Raw genomic sequence first — 16,055 nt, 5'->3', positions numbered from 1 at the left:
GAAGTTACTAACTAGAATATAAAGTTAAATTTACTTTTGGTGGTGGGGGTATCCGTTAAGTATCCTGGGACAAATTCTGCCCCCAGCTCTACCACATAATCCATTGTAGTCTTTGAGCTTGTCTGGTATAATGAAGGCAATTTTGGTCAGGTAAATAAACTCTGGCTCTGCTTGGCCGTAAAAGGAAAAAAAAATATTCCTCCTTGTATATTTTCTCTGGATTTGCTTGTTTCTCTGCCTTGTACTTTGAGGAACACTGGTTTAAGAGAACCCTGAAAAATAACTAAAGAATCAGGTACAGTTGTAGGGCCTAATCCTGTAAACATTGAGTACCAGGCATAATGCTTTTTTCCATTTACATTAATTGGACTAATATTATGAATTAAGGATTAGCATTTTAGAGTACTTTGTGGTGTGCCTGCTTTTTTTGAGCATTAATACACATTACAGGATGATTAGATCCTTAAGCCTGGCAACATATTGTGTTTATATTTTCAAAGGATCTGCAAAATGTTTTCATGCAAGTCAGACTTATGCACACGATTCCTCAGTTTATACGTGCAAATCTTATGGGTGCTGTTTTTCAAGTCTTTTGAAAATTTGGCCTGATGTGACATCACATTACTTTTAGTAAAAAATGCTTCTATATTTTAATTGGCTTTCCTTTTTATGTTTTAGATGTTCTAACTTAAAATGTATTTTTACTGCTTGCTCCTTTTTACAGATTTCCCATGGTGTGAGAAGATCAAAGCTGCACTTCGTAATAGCTTTAAACTCCAGAAGTTTAGGTCTCTGCAGCTTGAAACAATAAATGCTACAATGGCAGGAAAGGATATATTTCTTGTCATGCCTACTGGAGGTGGAAAGAGTTTGTGCTATCAGTTACCTGCAGTATGTTCTGAAGGTATATGAGAATAAATGTCATGTACCAGTAAATGGATTTCAGTTTTATTTTTTGTATGGTTAGTTGTAGAGATGTAATATATTTTGTTACTGTAAATAAAATTGTCTAATGCTAAGTATTATCTGGAATAAGGAACATAATTCCCAATAATGGGAAGAAAGAGCAACAATTTTGAAACAAAAACTTATCTTAGAAATATATTTCTACTAGTTTTCTGTATTTCACTTTAAAGGGACACTGTCAGCTTAAAAACATAGGCACAGATCTTGCAAGCACTTGTTCTAAACAAATTTCTTTGTCTAGATTCCTAACAATATCTTTAGCTAATTAAAAGTGGGATTTTTAAAATCCATTTTTTTCCTCACTAAATTTGCTCTGTTTTTCTTGAATTTCAGTTTGTACAATGTAAATCATTGAAGCCAGTTTAGCTTTTGTTTTTAAGTCAGTTTCACTTTCTTAGTGCTAAAGTGCTTTGATTTCAGATGTTGCAGAGGAATGTTTTAACAACAATTGCTTTATTGGGATATTTATTTTTTTTAATTGTGAAACCATTTTTATTGGCCTTGGATTTAAAAAAAGCAAATTTTTACAAAAGGGGCCAACTTGTTGCTTAGCATTGTTTAATCCCCTTTATATGGCCACTGTATACCCAACCTCCTTTGGTTAGATATATTAGTTCTTATGTGGTGCTTTTGTTTGTTGCAATTGAGTTATTTGTTTCAATTCAGTCTGCAGTGAGAAATCATATGAGCTAAATGTTTTAGATAAGTAAGATGAATGATTATTTGTTTCAGGTTTCACACTTGTGATCTGTCCTTTGATCTCACTTATGGAAGATCAGCTAATGGTTTTAGAACAGCTGGGAATTTCTGCAGCTTTATTAAATGCTTCAAGCAGTAAGGTATGTTTAACTGCCATGCAACATTGTTACCTTTATTCATGTTGTTTATGAATATTATGTGGATATTCTTATTGACTAGCTCAGTTTTGCATGATTGTAATGAAAATTTATAAGCCAAAGGACATCTTCCTGCCAATCCTTACCATGATGATATTAATCTAAATCAAATATATTGCAATCCTATTTAAAACCAGTAAAACAAGCCAAAACCTTACATGAAGTGAATAGAAGTTTGTGGGACTGCATTAGTGACATCAAAATATTTTGCAGTTATGCACATTTTTTATACTAAAGTGTTTTTTCTTTGGCCATACCTCTCAAATTTCTGGATTTAAAAGAAGATGGACATTACTGTGTTACTTAGTAATATGTTTAGTAATGTAGACTCGTGTACATTGAATCAAGTCTCTTGTTTCTGGGTATAAGCTGACTGCCACAAAGGGCAGAAAGGATTTTTTCCCCAGTGATATGGCATTATGGAAATGGCTAGCTGCATTGTGTGTGTGTGTGTGTGGTTTTTTGGTAACTACCATCAGATAGTAGCCACTTTCAGAGGCCTAATGAATTAATGGCTTGATGTGGTCTAACAAATTTCAAAAACGAATGTCTCCAAAAATCCAATAATAAAGATTACAGTCTGGGATATTTGTTTTGCATAAGGAATTTTTTCTCAAAACATAGCAGCAGAGATGTGGGTGACACCTGATATTTTACTAAGAAAATAAAGACCCTAAATAATACAGTATAAATATTCAGAGTATATTTGCTTCCTTTTTCTAAAATAATGCTAATATTTGTTTGTTTTTAAAATATAATCACTTTATGTGTATCTACATCACCTGCAAAGTCTTATGCTGGGTGTAGCAGTGTGTTTTGTGCATTGAACCACAATTTATTCTAGAACTAAGGAACAGGAGTATGATATTCTGGTTTGTCCATTTCCAGCTTCCTTCTTTGTTTTTTAACAGGAACATGTAAAGTGGGTTCACAACGAAATGCTGGATAAGAATTCGCAGCTAAAACTCATTTATGTTACTCCAGAGAAGATTGCAAAAAGCAAAATGTTTATGTCAAAATTGGAGAAAGCTTATCAAGCAGGGAGACTCACTCGTATTGCTGTGGACGAGGTGCATTGTTGTAGTCAATGGGGACATGACTTCAGGCCTGGTATGCCCCTCCAGAAATACGTATGCAAAGTTATTCAAGCATGCATAAATGATGAGTTAAGCTTGAAATGAGGGGAAATGTTTTCCTTTTGATAGTGAAGTCTATGCACAATACACGACACAGAAAATACTTGTACATTGGCTCAAAGATTTTTAATTTCATTAATTTGGTACCATTCACAAATAACTTATGGCCTTGTCTAAAGGCTCAAGTTCATTTAAGTCAGGGACATTTAACTGTGGGTTACATTGGCAGTTTTCCAGGGGACTGTGAGTTGCACCTTATTTGCATAAAGTGGAACAGATTGTGGCGGTCATCTCTAATATAGATGTGCTTCCTGTGGAAAATACAAGTCTGTGTAACTCTCTTCATGGTGCTTAATACCTCTGTATTGAAGGTGAAAATACCATAGCTACACGGTGGAATTTCATGGAATGCACTTTAGTCACCTCTGTTGTAATTTACAAGAAGAAAAATTGTGCAGCATTTTGGTCTCGTGTCTTGTCAGCTGCATAAAACTAGTATTTATCAATGCTGTTTCTCAGTCTATGGAAGAACTTGTGATTCAGGGTACAGATGAGTACAGTATCATCTACTAAACTTTTTCTGGAATTTTCTTTTAAATTTCTTATTAAAGAAAGTATTGCTTACAAATTACCCATAATGGGCTTTATCTCTTTTTGCTAATGACAGCAATAGTTTGTTAGAATTGACACAAATCAAAATATAGATTATGAATGTTTTTAGATTTTTCTAATGTTGTTTTTGTTTTCTAATTCTCTTAACTTGAATACATTTTAATAAACAGTACATTCTGAATTTAGGTAAAAATCTATTACAAGGCCAGTCACTCCACTATGTCAGTATGGCATTGCCTGCTGATCACTTCATTTGGATTTGTAAATTAGTTCTGTTATTACTTGTTAACTTGCTGCAGATTTGATGTATTAATATATCACTAGTGGTGTAAGAAACCAAATCTTTTTCCCTTATTCTTATTTAGACTACAAGTCACTTGGTATCTTAAAACGACAGTTTCCCAATGCTCCATTGATTGGGTTGACTGCAACTGCAACAAGTCATGTTCTGAAGGATGCTCAGAAAATTTTGTGTGTTCAGAAATGCATTACCTTTACTGCATCTTTCAATCGGCCCAATCTTTACTATGAGGTATGTATTGACTTCATTTGGTTTGAAGTAGTGCCTATGAGCCCCTGTTATGGACCATGACACCGTTGTGCTAGGTGCTGTACAAATACAGAACAATCAGTATGTTACGCCTTCTGGAAGACAGAATTTCATTCTGTAGTTCTAGGGTAGAATGAGGGCACCAGCGACAGTTATGACTTCATTCAGAGTCTGGCTCCTAACTGCCCCAGGTGCCTTTGAGAATATTCTCCTTTCTGTGGTGGTGATTTATTTCCCGAAAGATAGTGTTCTAATAGTTAGTTTATCTTGAGGACAAATAATAGCTAAATTTGTTCCGGGTTTTTTTTTAAATGTTTAATTCCCACAGGATCCTTCCAAGCTAAATCTCTGGCAGATTCATTTCTCTTGAATATTTTTCTGTCTGAGGAAATGACAAAGAAATGAAAGGCAAAGAAATGGAGGTGGGGGCGGGGAGAAAACCCAACAAAACAGAAGAGAACTCAGGAGTGTGACAAAAAGAACCCTGAATAGGAAGGGATTATCTTATCTAATTAGATTAGGTTCCCTCCTCTCCCCCCGCCCCCCCTCCATTATCCAAGTATTTGTGTTCTTGGTCTGTTTTGCTTATGTCTTAGATGGTCTTTTTATTATTATTTTTTTATTTTTAAAGTTTTTTTACTTCAAACTACTTTTTGCCAACTTGATTCTAAACAGTAGCTGGGAACCAGGAGTTGTGTACTGGTACTGAACTCAAGGCTTTTGTGATTAGTAATATTGGAGGCTATCCTTTCCTATTTAATGAGCTAGCTTCTGAGCTGGGCCTTGGTGCTTCACCATGACATCTTGTTAAAAGCTAAAAGATACAAATTTTAGTAGAATTTGGGCTGCTCCATACATTGTGAGAGTGGGGTTTAGCAGACTAGAATGTTCATAATTGAATGGCAGGTGGCAAGCACTGGCTGCTACAGCCAGTATTTTAGTTTAGAAAACTGGTGCAATTGTCTTGAAAAGTTGGCGACTTCTGTGGCTCCTTTCACATTCTTTACTGGACAGCTCCTGAATGAGCTTTTTAGTTGTGATGGATCTTTAAACTGTAGAATAAATTTAAATTAATCAAAGGGAAGAATAGCTGAGGTTACTGTATTAGGAAGAGTATAGTAATAGGAGTATAACAAATTGGCTGAATGGCCATTTAAGAGTTCTTTGGTAATGTACATAATTAATTGTGTGTGTGTGTGTGTGTGTGTGTGATTTTCAGGTTCGTCAAAAACCTTCAAACAGTGAGGACTTCATTGAGGACATTGTTAAGATCATCAATGGAAGATACAAAGGGCTCTCAGGTAAACAATATAAAAACTAATGCTTTTTATTTAAGGCAAAGTTATAATAAATGGTATATCACTGTTCAGGATCAGGTTAATATTCAAAGAACCTGGCTAAAGGTTGCTGGCTGGGGAACCCTCCTCCTCTGAATACGTTAGAAACGGTGACCAAATTTCTAAATAGCTGTCCTCCTCTTGGTGCATCTCTTGTGTACGTATTTGGTGAGAGAGGTTTCCCAGTACAAAGACACGGCATATTTTACAAAGCCACAATTCAAAGGAGGGTGGAGAATCCACACATTTTCAATAATGTGCAATACATCGTTTAGCTGCTAACAGTCAAAAATGAATTAATTTGTTCTGTGTAAAACGTAGATCCTTTACTGGAGCATTAAATAAGGCAGATCGGGATCTCTTGGAAGCTGGCATTTTGTCCTAAGACGATTCTCTTTAATAATTTCCTGTAAAAACAATCTAATTCCTGGACACTTCCATCATGTGTGCAAGTATGTTCAGATTTTCCCTTCAACCTCTCCAACAGAGCACCTCCCTAATAACAAAAATCTGATGGATTTAAACTGGAGTGAAATGCCATTTATACAGTAATTTTTATAAATTGGAGATTTATATCCCCTTCCCCATATAGAGACCCACTCCTCCAGATCAATTTCTTTGTACAAATCCCTCTCCCATCTTTTCATTGGCTGTATTTTTTTTATCAACATCTTTTTGAATCAAAAATGTATACATCTTAGAAATTAAACGTTTTGTTCCTCGATCAACTTCTCAAATTTGGTTAAAGGTCTAGATAGAGCCACCTTGTATCCAGATTTCACAATAAAATGTTTGACTTGTAAATATTGAAAATATGGGATCTGTATATTTAATGTATTACGTACTTCTATTGGTATAATTTCAAACCAGGAGCAGCTGTCTGAATAGAGTAATTTCAGCTCTTATCGAAGTGATTATTAGTTGTGGATATTTCCTAGGGATTAAATTCCTGATTATTTAAAAAAAAAAAAAAAATGTAGCTAGGAGAGAGGGGCTCGGCAACAGGAATTTAGAAAATTTGTCCAAAGCTGCTAAGATGGTCTGGAAGAATAGATGACTTTCCATTCATGGTGATCTGAATTTCTCCTTAACCCAACAATTAGTATACAGTCCAGTGAAACCTATACAAGAGACCTTCTTTTAGGCAACCTCCTATGTTATGGAACTGCTCCAAAGTATCCCCAAAATGTATTGAGAACTCATCACTATCAGAAGACCCCCCTTCCATTAAGTATCCACAGTGGGGCCTTGATCCTGATTAGGTCTTTGGGCACTACTCCAATATGTATAATAATAAAATTTTGAAGTTCTTTTCAGTGGTAGCTTAAAATAGGTTGAGCTGTATTATGAAAGCAATTTAAAGGTGCTGCGAAATACCATGTTAGAATGAAAGCGCTTTGGAAAATGGAGAGACAAGGTGGGTGCAGTAATATTTCTTATTGGATCGATGTCTGTTGGTGAGAGAGACAAGCTTTTGAGTTTACATAGAGCTCCTCTTCAGGTCTGGGAATGGTACTAAGCATGTCACAGCTAAATACAAGATTGAACAGATAGTTTAGTGTAAGTGCACATTCTAAGAGACCAATCAAGGTGAAATGGCCAATTAATACCCCTGTAGTCATAGGACAGAAAAGAGGGTTGCGGATTACAGATTATTGTAATAAATCCAGTGTCTTTAGTAATAGCATGAAGGCCAGAGGAGGGGCTTCAGGAAATATTTATTTCAGGATGGGGAACCCCTTCTTTGCCTTCATATTACCCACCAACCTCTCCAAGCTCCTCATCAGAGGCAAGCTCCCCACAGACCAGGACACACCGTCTCAAAGCGGCACCAGAATCTGCCAAAACAAGGGATGCAAATCTGCATCCCTATCTTCACTGCTACAATGATCAACACACCTTTCAAGATCCATGGGTCTTACAACATTTGATGGAGCTCATCCAGGGCCCTAAATGCCCCAATAAACTACTACACCTCTACCCTGATATAACGCTGTCCTTGGGAGCGAAAAAATCTTACCGCGTTATAGGTGAAACCACGTTATATCAAACTTGCTTTGATCCGCTGGAGTGCGCAGTCCCCCCACCCCTCTCCCCCGAGCACTGCTTTACCGCATTATATCAGAATTCGTGTTATATAGGGGTAGAGGTGTATATGGGCGAAACCAGACAATTACTACACTCTCGAATGAACTCTCAGGCCTTGGCCACACTTGCAAGTTACAGCGCAATAAAGCTGCCCAGAGCATTGTACCTCACTCCCCATCCACACTGGCAAGGCACATACAGCGCTGTGTCTCCCTGGCTACAGCGCTGCAGGTACTCCACCTCCCCGAGAGGAACAAGAGATGCAGCATAGTGGCTACAACTCCCGGGTGTCAGTGTGAACGAGGAGTTAGCTTGCTGCACTGTGATAATCCCCTTGTCAAGTGGCCACTCTTCTCATTGTTGTGATTGGCTCCAGGAATGCGGAAGTGCCGTTTCAAAGCTCCGTACCAGAGAGAAAAGGCAAACATTTTGCTGTTTGCTTTGAGTGAGTGAATGAGAAGCAGGGGTGTCGGAACTTGCAAAGCAGGGTGCTGACACACTCTCAGCACCCCAAAAACCCACACTCTCTCTCTCTCCCCCCACACTCCCAGTCACACTCCACCACCCCCTTTTGAAAAGCATGTTGCAGCCGCATGAATGGTGGGATAGCTGCCTATAATGCACCGCTCCCAATGCAGCTGCAAATGTGGCCACGCCAGTACGCTGGCAGCTGTCAGTGTGGACAGACTGCAGCACTTTCCCTACTCAGCTGTACGAAGACAGGATTAACTCACAGCGCTGTATAGCTGCAGGTGTAGCCATACCCTCACAGTAAAATGATAAAAGACAAGGTGTTTTTATCACCTGTGGATGAATACTTTTCACAAAGCAATCACTCTACATTTGGCCATCAGTTCTCGTCTTCAAAGGAAACCCGCACAATGCTTTCAAAAGATGAGCTGGGGAGCTTAAATTCATAACTTTGCTAGCCACTAAAAACCATACAGACAGACTCTGGATTTATGGCTTATTACAACAATCTATAACCCACTAGCCCCCCACTTTATCCTATGACTACAGAGGAGTTAATGGCCACTTCACCTTGAATGGCCCCTTAGAATATGTGCTAAATACTTTATGCTAAACTATCTGTTCAATCTTGTATTTAGCACTGATACTCTTCACTGGCCTGCTAAGTGAGGTTGGGCAGTTAATTCCCCTCTCCGTGCCTTAGGCCTTGGCTACACTTGGGAATTCACAGCGCTGCCGAGCGAGTGTAGTCACGCCGCCGGCGCTGCGAGAGCGTTCTCGCAGCACAATATGTACTCCACCTCTCTGAGGGGAATAGCTTGCAGCGCTGTGAGCGAGCGTGCAGCGCTGCAGGCGCTGATTACACTGGCGCTTTACAGCGCTGCACTCGCTGCGCTCGGGGTGGGGGGAGGGCGTTTTCACACCCCCTGAGCGCAGCAAGTTGCAGCGCTGTACAGTGCCAGTGTAGCCAAGGCCTTAGGGTATGGCTACGCTTGCAGCTGTACAGCGCTGTGAGTTAATCCTGTCTTCGTATAGCTGAGTAGGGAAAGCGCTGCAGTCTGTCCACACTGCCAGCTGACAGCGCACTGTCGTGGCCGCATTTGCAGCGGCATTGGGAGCGGTGCATTATGGGCAGCTATCCCAGCATTCAAGTGGCTGCAATGTGCTTTTCAAAAGGGGTGGGGTGGAGTGTGACAGGGAGCGTGGGGGGAAAGAGAGTGGATTTTTGGAGTGCGGGCACTGTCAGCACTCTGCCTTGCAAGTTCCAACCCCCACCCCCCTCGTCCACCCCTCTCTCACTCACTGAAAGCAAACAGCAGCTGTTTTTTTTCTCACAGACCAGATAAGCAGCCACTTATGGACACCCCCCCCTCTCCCCTTACCCCTCCCGCATGCCGCCTCTCTCTTCAAGCAAACACTAGCTGTGGGCATTCTAAAGGGAGCCCCCCTGCCTGCCTGCCACTACTCATTCACAGCAAACAGTAGCTGTGTTTGTTTTTTTTGATAAGCAGCATCCGGAGTTCACAACAAAACAAAGAGAGGAACCTTCACTTAAAAGGATTATGGGGAGTTTCCAGAGGTCAATCACTGCGTAATAAGGTTACTCCCCGTTTACACTGGAGCACCAGTGTCTCAGCCACTCCGCACCAGCTGTTAATCCTCTCGGGGAGGTGGAGTACCTGCAGCACTGTAGCCACGGAGATGCAGCCCTGTATGTGCATTGCCAGTGTGGACGGGGAGTGAGTTACAGCACTGTGGGCGGCTTTATTGCGCTGCAACTCTCAAGTGTAGCCAAGGCCTCAGTTTTCCTGTTTGTAAAATGAGCTAATTTGAGCTGTTTGTAAAACACCTTGCGGTCTACTGATAAAGTGCTATATAAGACCGTGGTGGTTTTATTATGTTGCTGTTATAAATGATATCTAAGGAGATACCATTGCTATCTAAGCAGAGCGTCCAAAATTGGAATTGATGCGGAGACTGAACTGCTTTTTCTGCTTTTGCATGACCAAGCACATTAAGTCAGTGGTTGGGAAGTTTTGCACTCTTTCCCCATGTTTTGTCAGTTCCTTTGGACAGACAGGGAATGTTATCTTCAAGCCTATTAATCCTGCACCTTGCACGAACATGACGTTCACTTACGTTTTTTTAAATACTTCATTGCCATAAAAAAGTGAGGAGGTTTTTTGTTTTTGTTTTTTCTTTGGTACAGGAATTATCTACTGTTTTTCACAGAAGGACTCAGAGCAAGTTACCGTTAGTTTGCGGAAACTGGGAATTAAAGCAGATGCTTACCATGCAAATCTGGATCCCAAAGATAAGACCAAAGTTCACAAGGGATGGGCAGCCAATGAAATACAGGTTAGGTATACAATTATTTCTATAGAATTATCTGACTTAAATAACTATATAGATCGGTATCCTGATGGTTTAATGGTTATACTCCTGTTTCAGGTCGTAGTGGCAACAGTTGCATTTGGCATGGGAATTGATAAGCCAGATGTGAGGTTTGTAATTCATCATTCAATGAGCAAATCCATGGAGAACTACTATCAAGAGAGTGGACGTGCAGGTATTGTGAACAAGTTGGCTTCTATTGATAAAGGGAATAGACTTTCATAAACTAATAATATCGTGTTCGTCGTTATGCCATTGTAATACAGTTCACAGAGGGCCAGGCGGCCTAGCGGTTAACACACCCAGTTTCTAGTCTCATGGTTCCCAGTGGGAAAGGCCTTCAGTCCAGTTCCTAATCCCTGTATGTGGCTTATCTTCACGTCAGGGTTCTTAACATCCTTACCCTCTCCTTTCTAGAGTGTATAAGGAATAGACACTCATTATACACTGAAAGGGGTGGGGTGGAAATGAAGTTTATGCCCCTCCTGCAACAAGGGCAGTTGGTACGGGAGCCCACGTCCTCCCCCAGCATCTCCAAGTCCAATATAAGTAAAAGAAAAGACAACTAAACCTTCAGCCTCAACTGGTCTCAGCAGGCGGTCTTCTTCCTCACATGGAGGCTTCTTTGGCACCCTTATTCAGGAGCCTGCAGGTTAAGTCTGTCTTCCTCCCCCTTCTGAGCTGAGTTGTTCCCCTTTTAAGCTTCCTTTCCAGTTGAAGTGTGCTTTGTAGGTCTGGAGGGCTGGGCCCAGTATTGTCCCTTCAGACCCAGTGTGGGGTTTGTACATCCCATCACAGCCTTGTAATTGCAGTATGTTGACACAGAGCATTAAACAGTAATAGGTCACCAGGACCAGATGGTATTTACCCAAGAGTTTTGAAGGAACTCAAATATAAAATTGCAGAACTACTAACTGTGGCATCAAGTATCAGGGGGTAGCCGTGTTAGTCTGTATCTATAAAAACAACAAGGAGTCTGGTGGCACCTTAAAGACTAACAGATTTATTTGGGCATAAGCTTTCGTGGGTAAAAAAAGACGGTTACTCACCGTTGTAACTGTTGTTCTTCGAGATGTGTTGCTCATATCCATTCCATTAGGTGTGTGCGCGCCGCGTGCACGATCGTCGGAAGATTTTTACCCTAGCAACACCGGCGGGTCGGCTGTGGAGCCCCCTAGAGTGGCGCCTTCATGGCGCTGAATATATACCCCAGCCGACCCGGCGCCCCCTCAGTTCCTTCTTGCCGGCTACTCCGACAGTGGGGACGGGGGGCGGGTTTGGAATGGATATGAGCAACACATCTCGAAGAACAACAGTTACAACGGTGAGTAACCGTCTTTTCTTCTTCGAGTGCTTGCTCATATCCATTCCATTAGGTGACTCCCAAGCCCAACTTAGGTGGTGGGGTCGGAGTGAGACATTGCTGTGTGCAAAACCGCTGATCCGAAGGCAGCATCGTCCCTGGACTGCTGCACTAGTGCATAGTGAGCTGTAAACGTGTGGACTGATGACCAAACCGCCGCTCTACAAATGTCCTGGATCGGAACTTGCGCCAGGAAAGCCGTCGAGGAAGCTTGGGCCCTCGTGGAGTGAGCGGTGAGGTGCGGTGCTGAGACACCTGCCAGGTCATAGCAAGTCCGGATGCAAGACGTAATCCATGAGGATAGGCGTTGTGAGGAGACCGGTGAACCTTTCATTCGGTCGGCCACTGCGACGAAGAGTTGCGTCGTCTTTCTAAAGTGCCTTGTGCGGTCAATATAGAAGGCCAGGGCCCTGCGTACGTCCAGAGAATGCAAACGTTGATCCTGGCGAGTGGCATGTGGTTTAGGATGAAAGACCGGGAGAAATATATCCTGGTTGATATGAAAAGGAGAAACCACCTTAGGGAGAAAGGCAGGATGTGGGCGGAGCTGCACTTTATCCTTATGGAAAACTGTGTAAGGGGGCTCGGATGTAAGCGCCCTGAGTTCAGAAACGCGCCTTGCTGAGGTGATGGCTACGAGGAAGGCTGTCTTCCAGGATAGGTACAGAAGTGAACAGGTGGCCAGTGGCTCGAATGGAGGACCTGTGAGCTTGGAGAGAACCAGGTTGAGGTCCCACGTCGGAACGGGCTGACGTTGTTGTGGGTACATCCGGTCTAAGCCCTTGAGGAATCTAACGACCATCGGGTTAGAGAATACCGAAGACGCGAGTTCCCCTGGGTGAAAGGCCGATATAGCGGCCAGGTGAACTCTAATTGAAGATATCGCCAACCCTTGCTGCTTTAGGGAGAGGAGATATTCCAATATGAGAGGAATAGGTGCCTGTAACGGGGACGTGGCTCGTTGTTCGCACCAACAGGAGAACCGCTTCCACTTGGCCAAGTATGTGGTCCGTGTTGAGGGCTTCCTACTGCTCAGCAGAATCTGTTGGACAGAGTGCGAGCACTGCTGCTCTGCCTGGGTGAACCATGGAGCAGCCACGCCGTGAGGTGGAGTGATTGCAGGTCGGGGTGACGCAGCCGGCCGTGGTCCTGAGAGATGAGATCCGGACATAAGGGAAGCGGGATCGGTGTCTGAACCGAGAGCTCCAACAGCGTGGTGTACCAATGTTGTCTCGGCCACGCTGGGGCGATCAGAATCACCTGTGCCTGGTCTCTGCGCAATTTGAGCAGTACCTTGTGGACCAGAGGAAACGGAGGGAAGGCATAAAACAGGTGGTCTTTCCAGGGAAGGAGAAACGCATCCGAGAGGGAGCCCGGAGCTCGACCTTGCAGGGAGCAGAACACGTGGCACTTCCTGTTGTCTCGAGATGCAAACAGGTCTATCTGGGGAAACCCCCACTTCTGGAAAACGGAATGTATGATGTCCGGACGGATAGACCACTCGTGTGTTTGAAAGGACCTGCTGAGTCGGTCCGCCAGAGTGTTCTGGACTCCAGGGAGGAACGATGCCGTGAGATGGATCGAGTGGGCGATGCAGAAGTCCCACAGGCGAATGGCCTCTTGGCATAGAATTGACGAACGTGCTCCTCCTTGCTTGTTGATGTAAAACATGGCCGTGGTGTTGTCGATGAGAACTAGCACACAGCGGCCACGAAGGAGGTTGAGAAATGCCTGGCACGCCAGGCGCACCGCCATCAGTTCCCGAACATTGATGTGCAGGGCTAGCTGAGGTGCAGTCCACAGGCCCTGGGTATGGTGTTCGTTGAGATGGGCGCCCCAACCCAGAGATGAAGCGTCTGTGACCAGGTGCAGAGAGGGTTGTGGGGCGTGAAACGGCATCCCCTCGCAAACCACATTGCGATCTAGCCACCAGGTGAGGGAGGTCAGGACCGAGTTCGGGACCGTGACCACCATGTTCAGGCTGTCCCGATGTGGGCGGTATATTGATGACACCCAGGTCTGGAGTGGGCGAAGCCGAAGTCTGGCATGCCTGGTTACGTACGTGCAGGAAGCCATGTGACCCAGCAGGGTAAGGCACGACCTCACCGTGGTAGTTGGGAAGGCCTTGAGCCCTTGAATGAGGCTCGTGATGGTGCAAAAGCGGTTGTCTGGCAGGATGGCTTGTGCACGCCTGGAGTCTAGAACTGCGCCGATGAATTCTATTCTCTGGGTAGGTTCTAGAGTGGATTTGTCCTTGTTGAGTAGGATGCCCAACTTGTTGAATGTGTGCACTATTATGTGGACGTGAGCTCGAACTTGCTCTTTGGTGCGACCGCGTACCAGCCAGTCGTCTAGGTACGGGAACACCTGTATCCCTTGCCGACGAAGGTACGCTGCCACGACAGCCATACATTTCGTGAATACCCTTGGGGCCGAAGATAGGCCGAAGGGAAGGACTGCAAATTGGTAGTGCACCTTGCTTACCACGAACCGCAGGAAGCGTCTGTGAGGCGGGTAAATTGCGATGTGAAAGTATGCATCTTTCATGTCGAGGGCGGCGAACCAGTCTCCAGGATCGAGGGAAGGGATAATGGTCCCCAAAGAGACCATGCGGAACTTCAACTTTACTACGAATTTGTTGAGTCCGCGCAAGTCCAAGATGGGTCGCAGACCTCCTTTGGACTTGGGAATGAGGAAGTAACGGGAATAGAATCCCCTGCCCCTTAACTCCACTGGAACCTCCTCTATGGCCCCCATAGCAAGGAGCGTGGAAACTTCCTGTATAAGAAGTTGCTCGTGAGAAGGGTCCCTGAAGAGGGACGGGGAAGGGGGGGAGGAGGGGGGGATTGAAGAAAACTGGATAGCATATCCGCTGTCCACCGTGCGAAGGACCCAACGGTCTGAAGTTATAAGGGACCAGGCACGGTGGAAATGGGAAAGGCGATCCCGAAAGAATGGGGCTGGATCCTGTGGGATGACTGGGGCGCCGTCCTCGACCGCACCTTCAAAAGTTCTGCCTGGGGCCTGAAGGTGGTCTAGGTGGCCCCTGGTTCTGACCAGGTTGAGAGCCGGTCCACCTTCTTCTACCACCTCGCCTCGCCTCCGGGTCGAGTCCTGTCTCTGACGAGGCGGGGGGGGGGTAGAAGCGCTGAGGCTGCGGTCTAAATGGCCTGCGCTGAGGGCCCACAACATGCATCCCCAAGGAACGCATGATCGTCCTGTAGTCCTTGAGGCTCTGCAGGCGAGAGTCCGTCTTTTCTGAAAACAGCCCTTGTCCTTCAAAGGGCAGATCCTGCAGGGTTTGCTGCAGTTCCTGAGGCAGACCCGAAACCTGGAGCCAGGAGATCCTCCGCATAGCGATACCTGAGGCCAGGGTTCTCGCAGCAGAGTCCGCTATGTCTAAGGAGGCCTGTAAGGAGGTCCGAGCCACCTTCTTACCCTCCTCCACCAGGGCTCCAAACTCCTCCCTGGACTCTTGGGGAACCAACTCCTTGAACTTCCCCATAGAGTTCCAGGAGTTAAAGCTATAGCGGCTCAAGAGCGCCTGTTGATTAGCCGCTCTAAGTTGCAGCCCTCCGGCTGAGTAAACTTTACGGCCGAATAAATCGAGGCGCTTAGCCTCCTTCGATTTGGGCGCTGCGGCCTGCTGACCGTGGCGCTCCCTTGCCACCACCAGTGAACACGGCTGGGGGTGGGTATACAAGTACCCGTAGTCTTTAGACGGGACAAAGTATTTCCTTTCCACCCCTCTCGCTGTGGGTGGGATAGAGGCAGGAGTCTGCCATATCGTAGATACATTGGCTTGTATCGTGCGGATCAGGGGTAACGCCACCCTCGATGGGGCATCCGCTCCGAGGATATTCACGATAGGGTCGTGCACCTCCACTATCTCCTCCGCCTGCAGGTCCATATTACGGGCCATCCGACGCAGAAGATCTTGGTGAGCCCGAAGATCTATTGGAGGTGGACCTGTGCACGATGTGCCCGCCACTGCCTCATCCGGAGAGGAAGAGGAAGATGCCTCCGGTGGAACAGGATCCAGGGGAGGGTCCTGGTCTCCCTGCTCCTGGGCCGGAGCATCACCTGCGCTTGAGTCCAGGGCGTCAGGTGGTGCGGACACGGAAGCCTCCATGCCCCCTGGCGGAGGCCGAGAGATGGTGGACTCCGGGGCCCTTCTAACAGAGTGACCGGAGCGAGAGGTCGAAGCAACTGGAGCCCCTTGCGCCTGATGGTACGCCCATG

General features: G+C 44.7%; 1 protein-coding gene across 3 annotated transcripts in view; it reads left to right on the top strand.

Annotated features, from left to right (window-relative positions):
• Nucleotides 1-16,055, top strand: part of LOC135975780 (ATP-dependent DNA helicase Q1-like) — a 39,438-nt gene that overhangs the window by 5,565 nt on the left and 17,818 nt on the right. For all 3 annotated transcript variants that reach the window (XM_065568150.1, XM_065568159.1, XM_065568146.1), the window contains 7 exons: nt 725-904; nt 1,699-1,805; nt 2,774-2,972; nt 3,976-4,142; nt 5,380-5,461; nt 10,266-10,414; nt 10,508-10,625. In XM_065568150.1, coding sequence (XP_065424222.1) covers nt 725-904; nt 1,699-1,805; nt 2,774-2,972; nt 3,976-4,142; nt 5,380-5,461; nt 10,266-10,414; nt 10,508-10,625 — 1,002 coding nt within the window. The remainder of the gene's footprint in view (nt 1-724; nt 905-1,698; nt 1,806-2,773; nt 2,973-3,975; nt 4,143-5,379; nt 5,462-10,265; nt 10,415-10,507; nt 10,626-16,055) is intronic.

Source organism: Chrysemys picta, chromosome 1, assembly GCF_011386835.1.
Source record: "Chrysemys picta bellii isolate R12L10 chromosome 1, ASM1138683v2, whole genome shotgun sequence".
NCBI lineage: Eukaryota > Metazoa > Chordata > Testudines > Emydidae > Chrysemys > Chrysemys picta.
The sequence above is the reverse complement of the archived record's forward strand: the minus strand, read 5'-3'. Positions and strand labels throughout refer to the sequence as shown.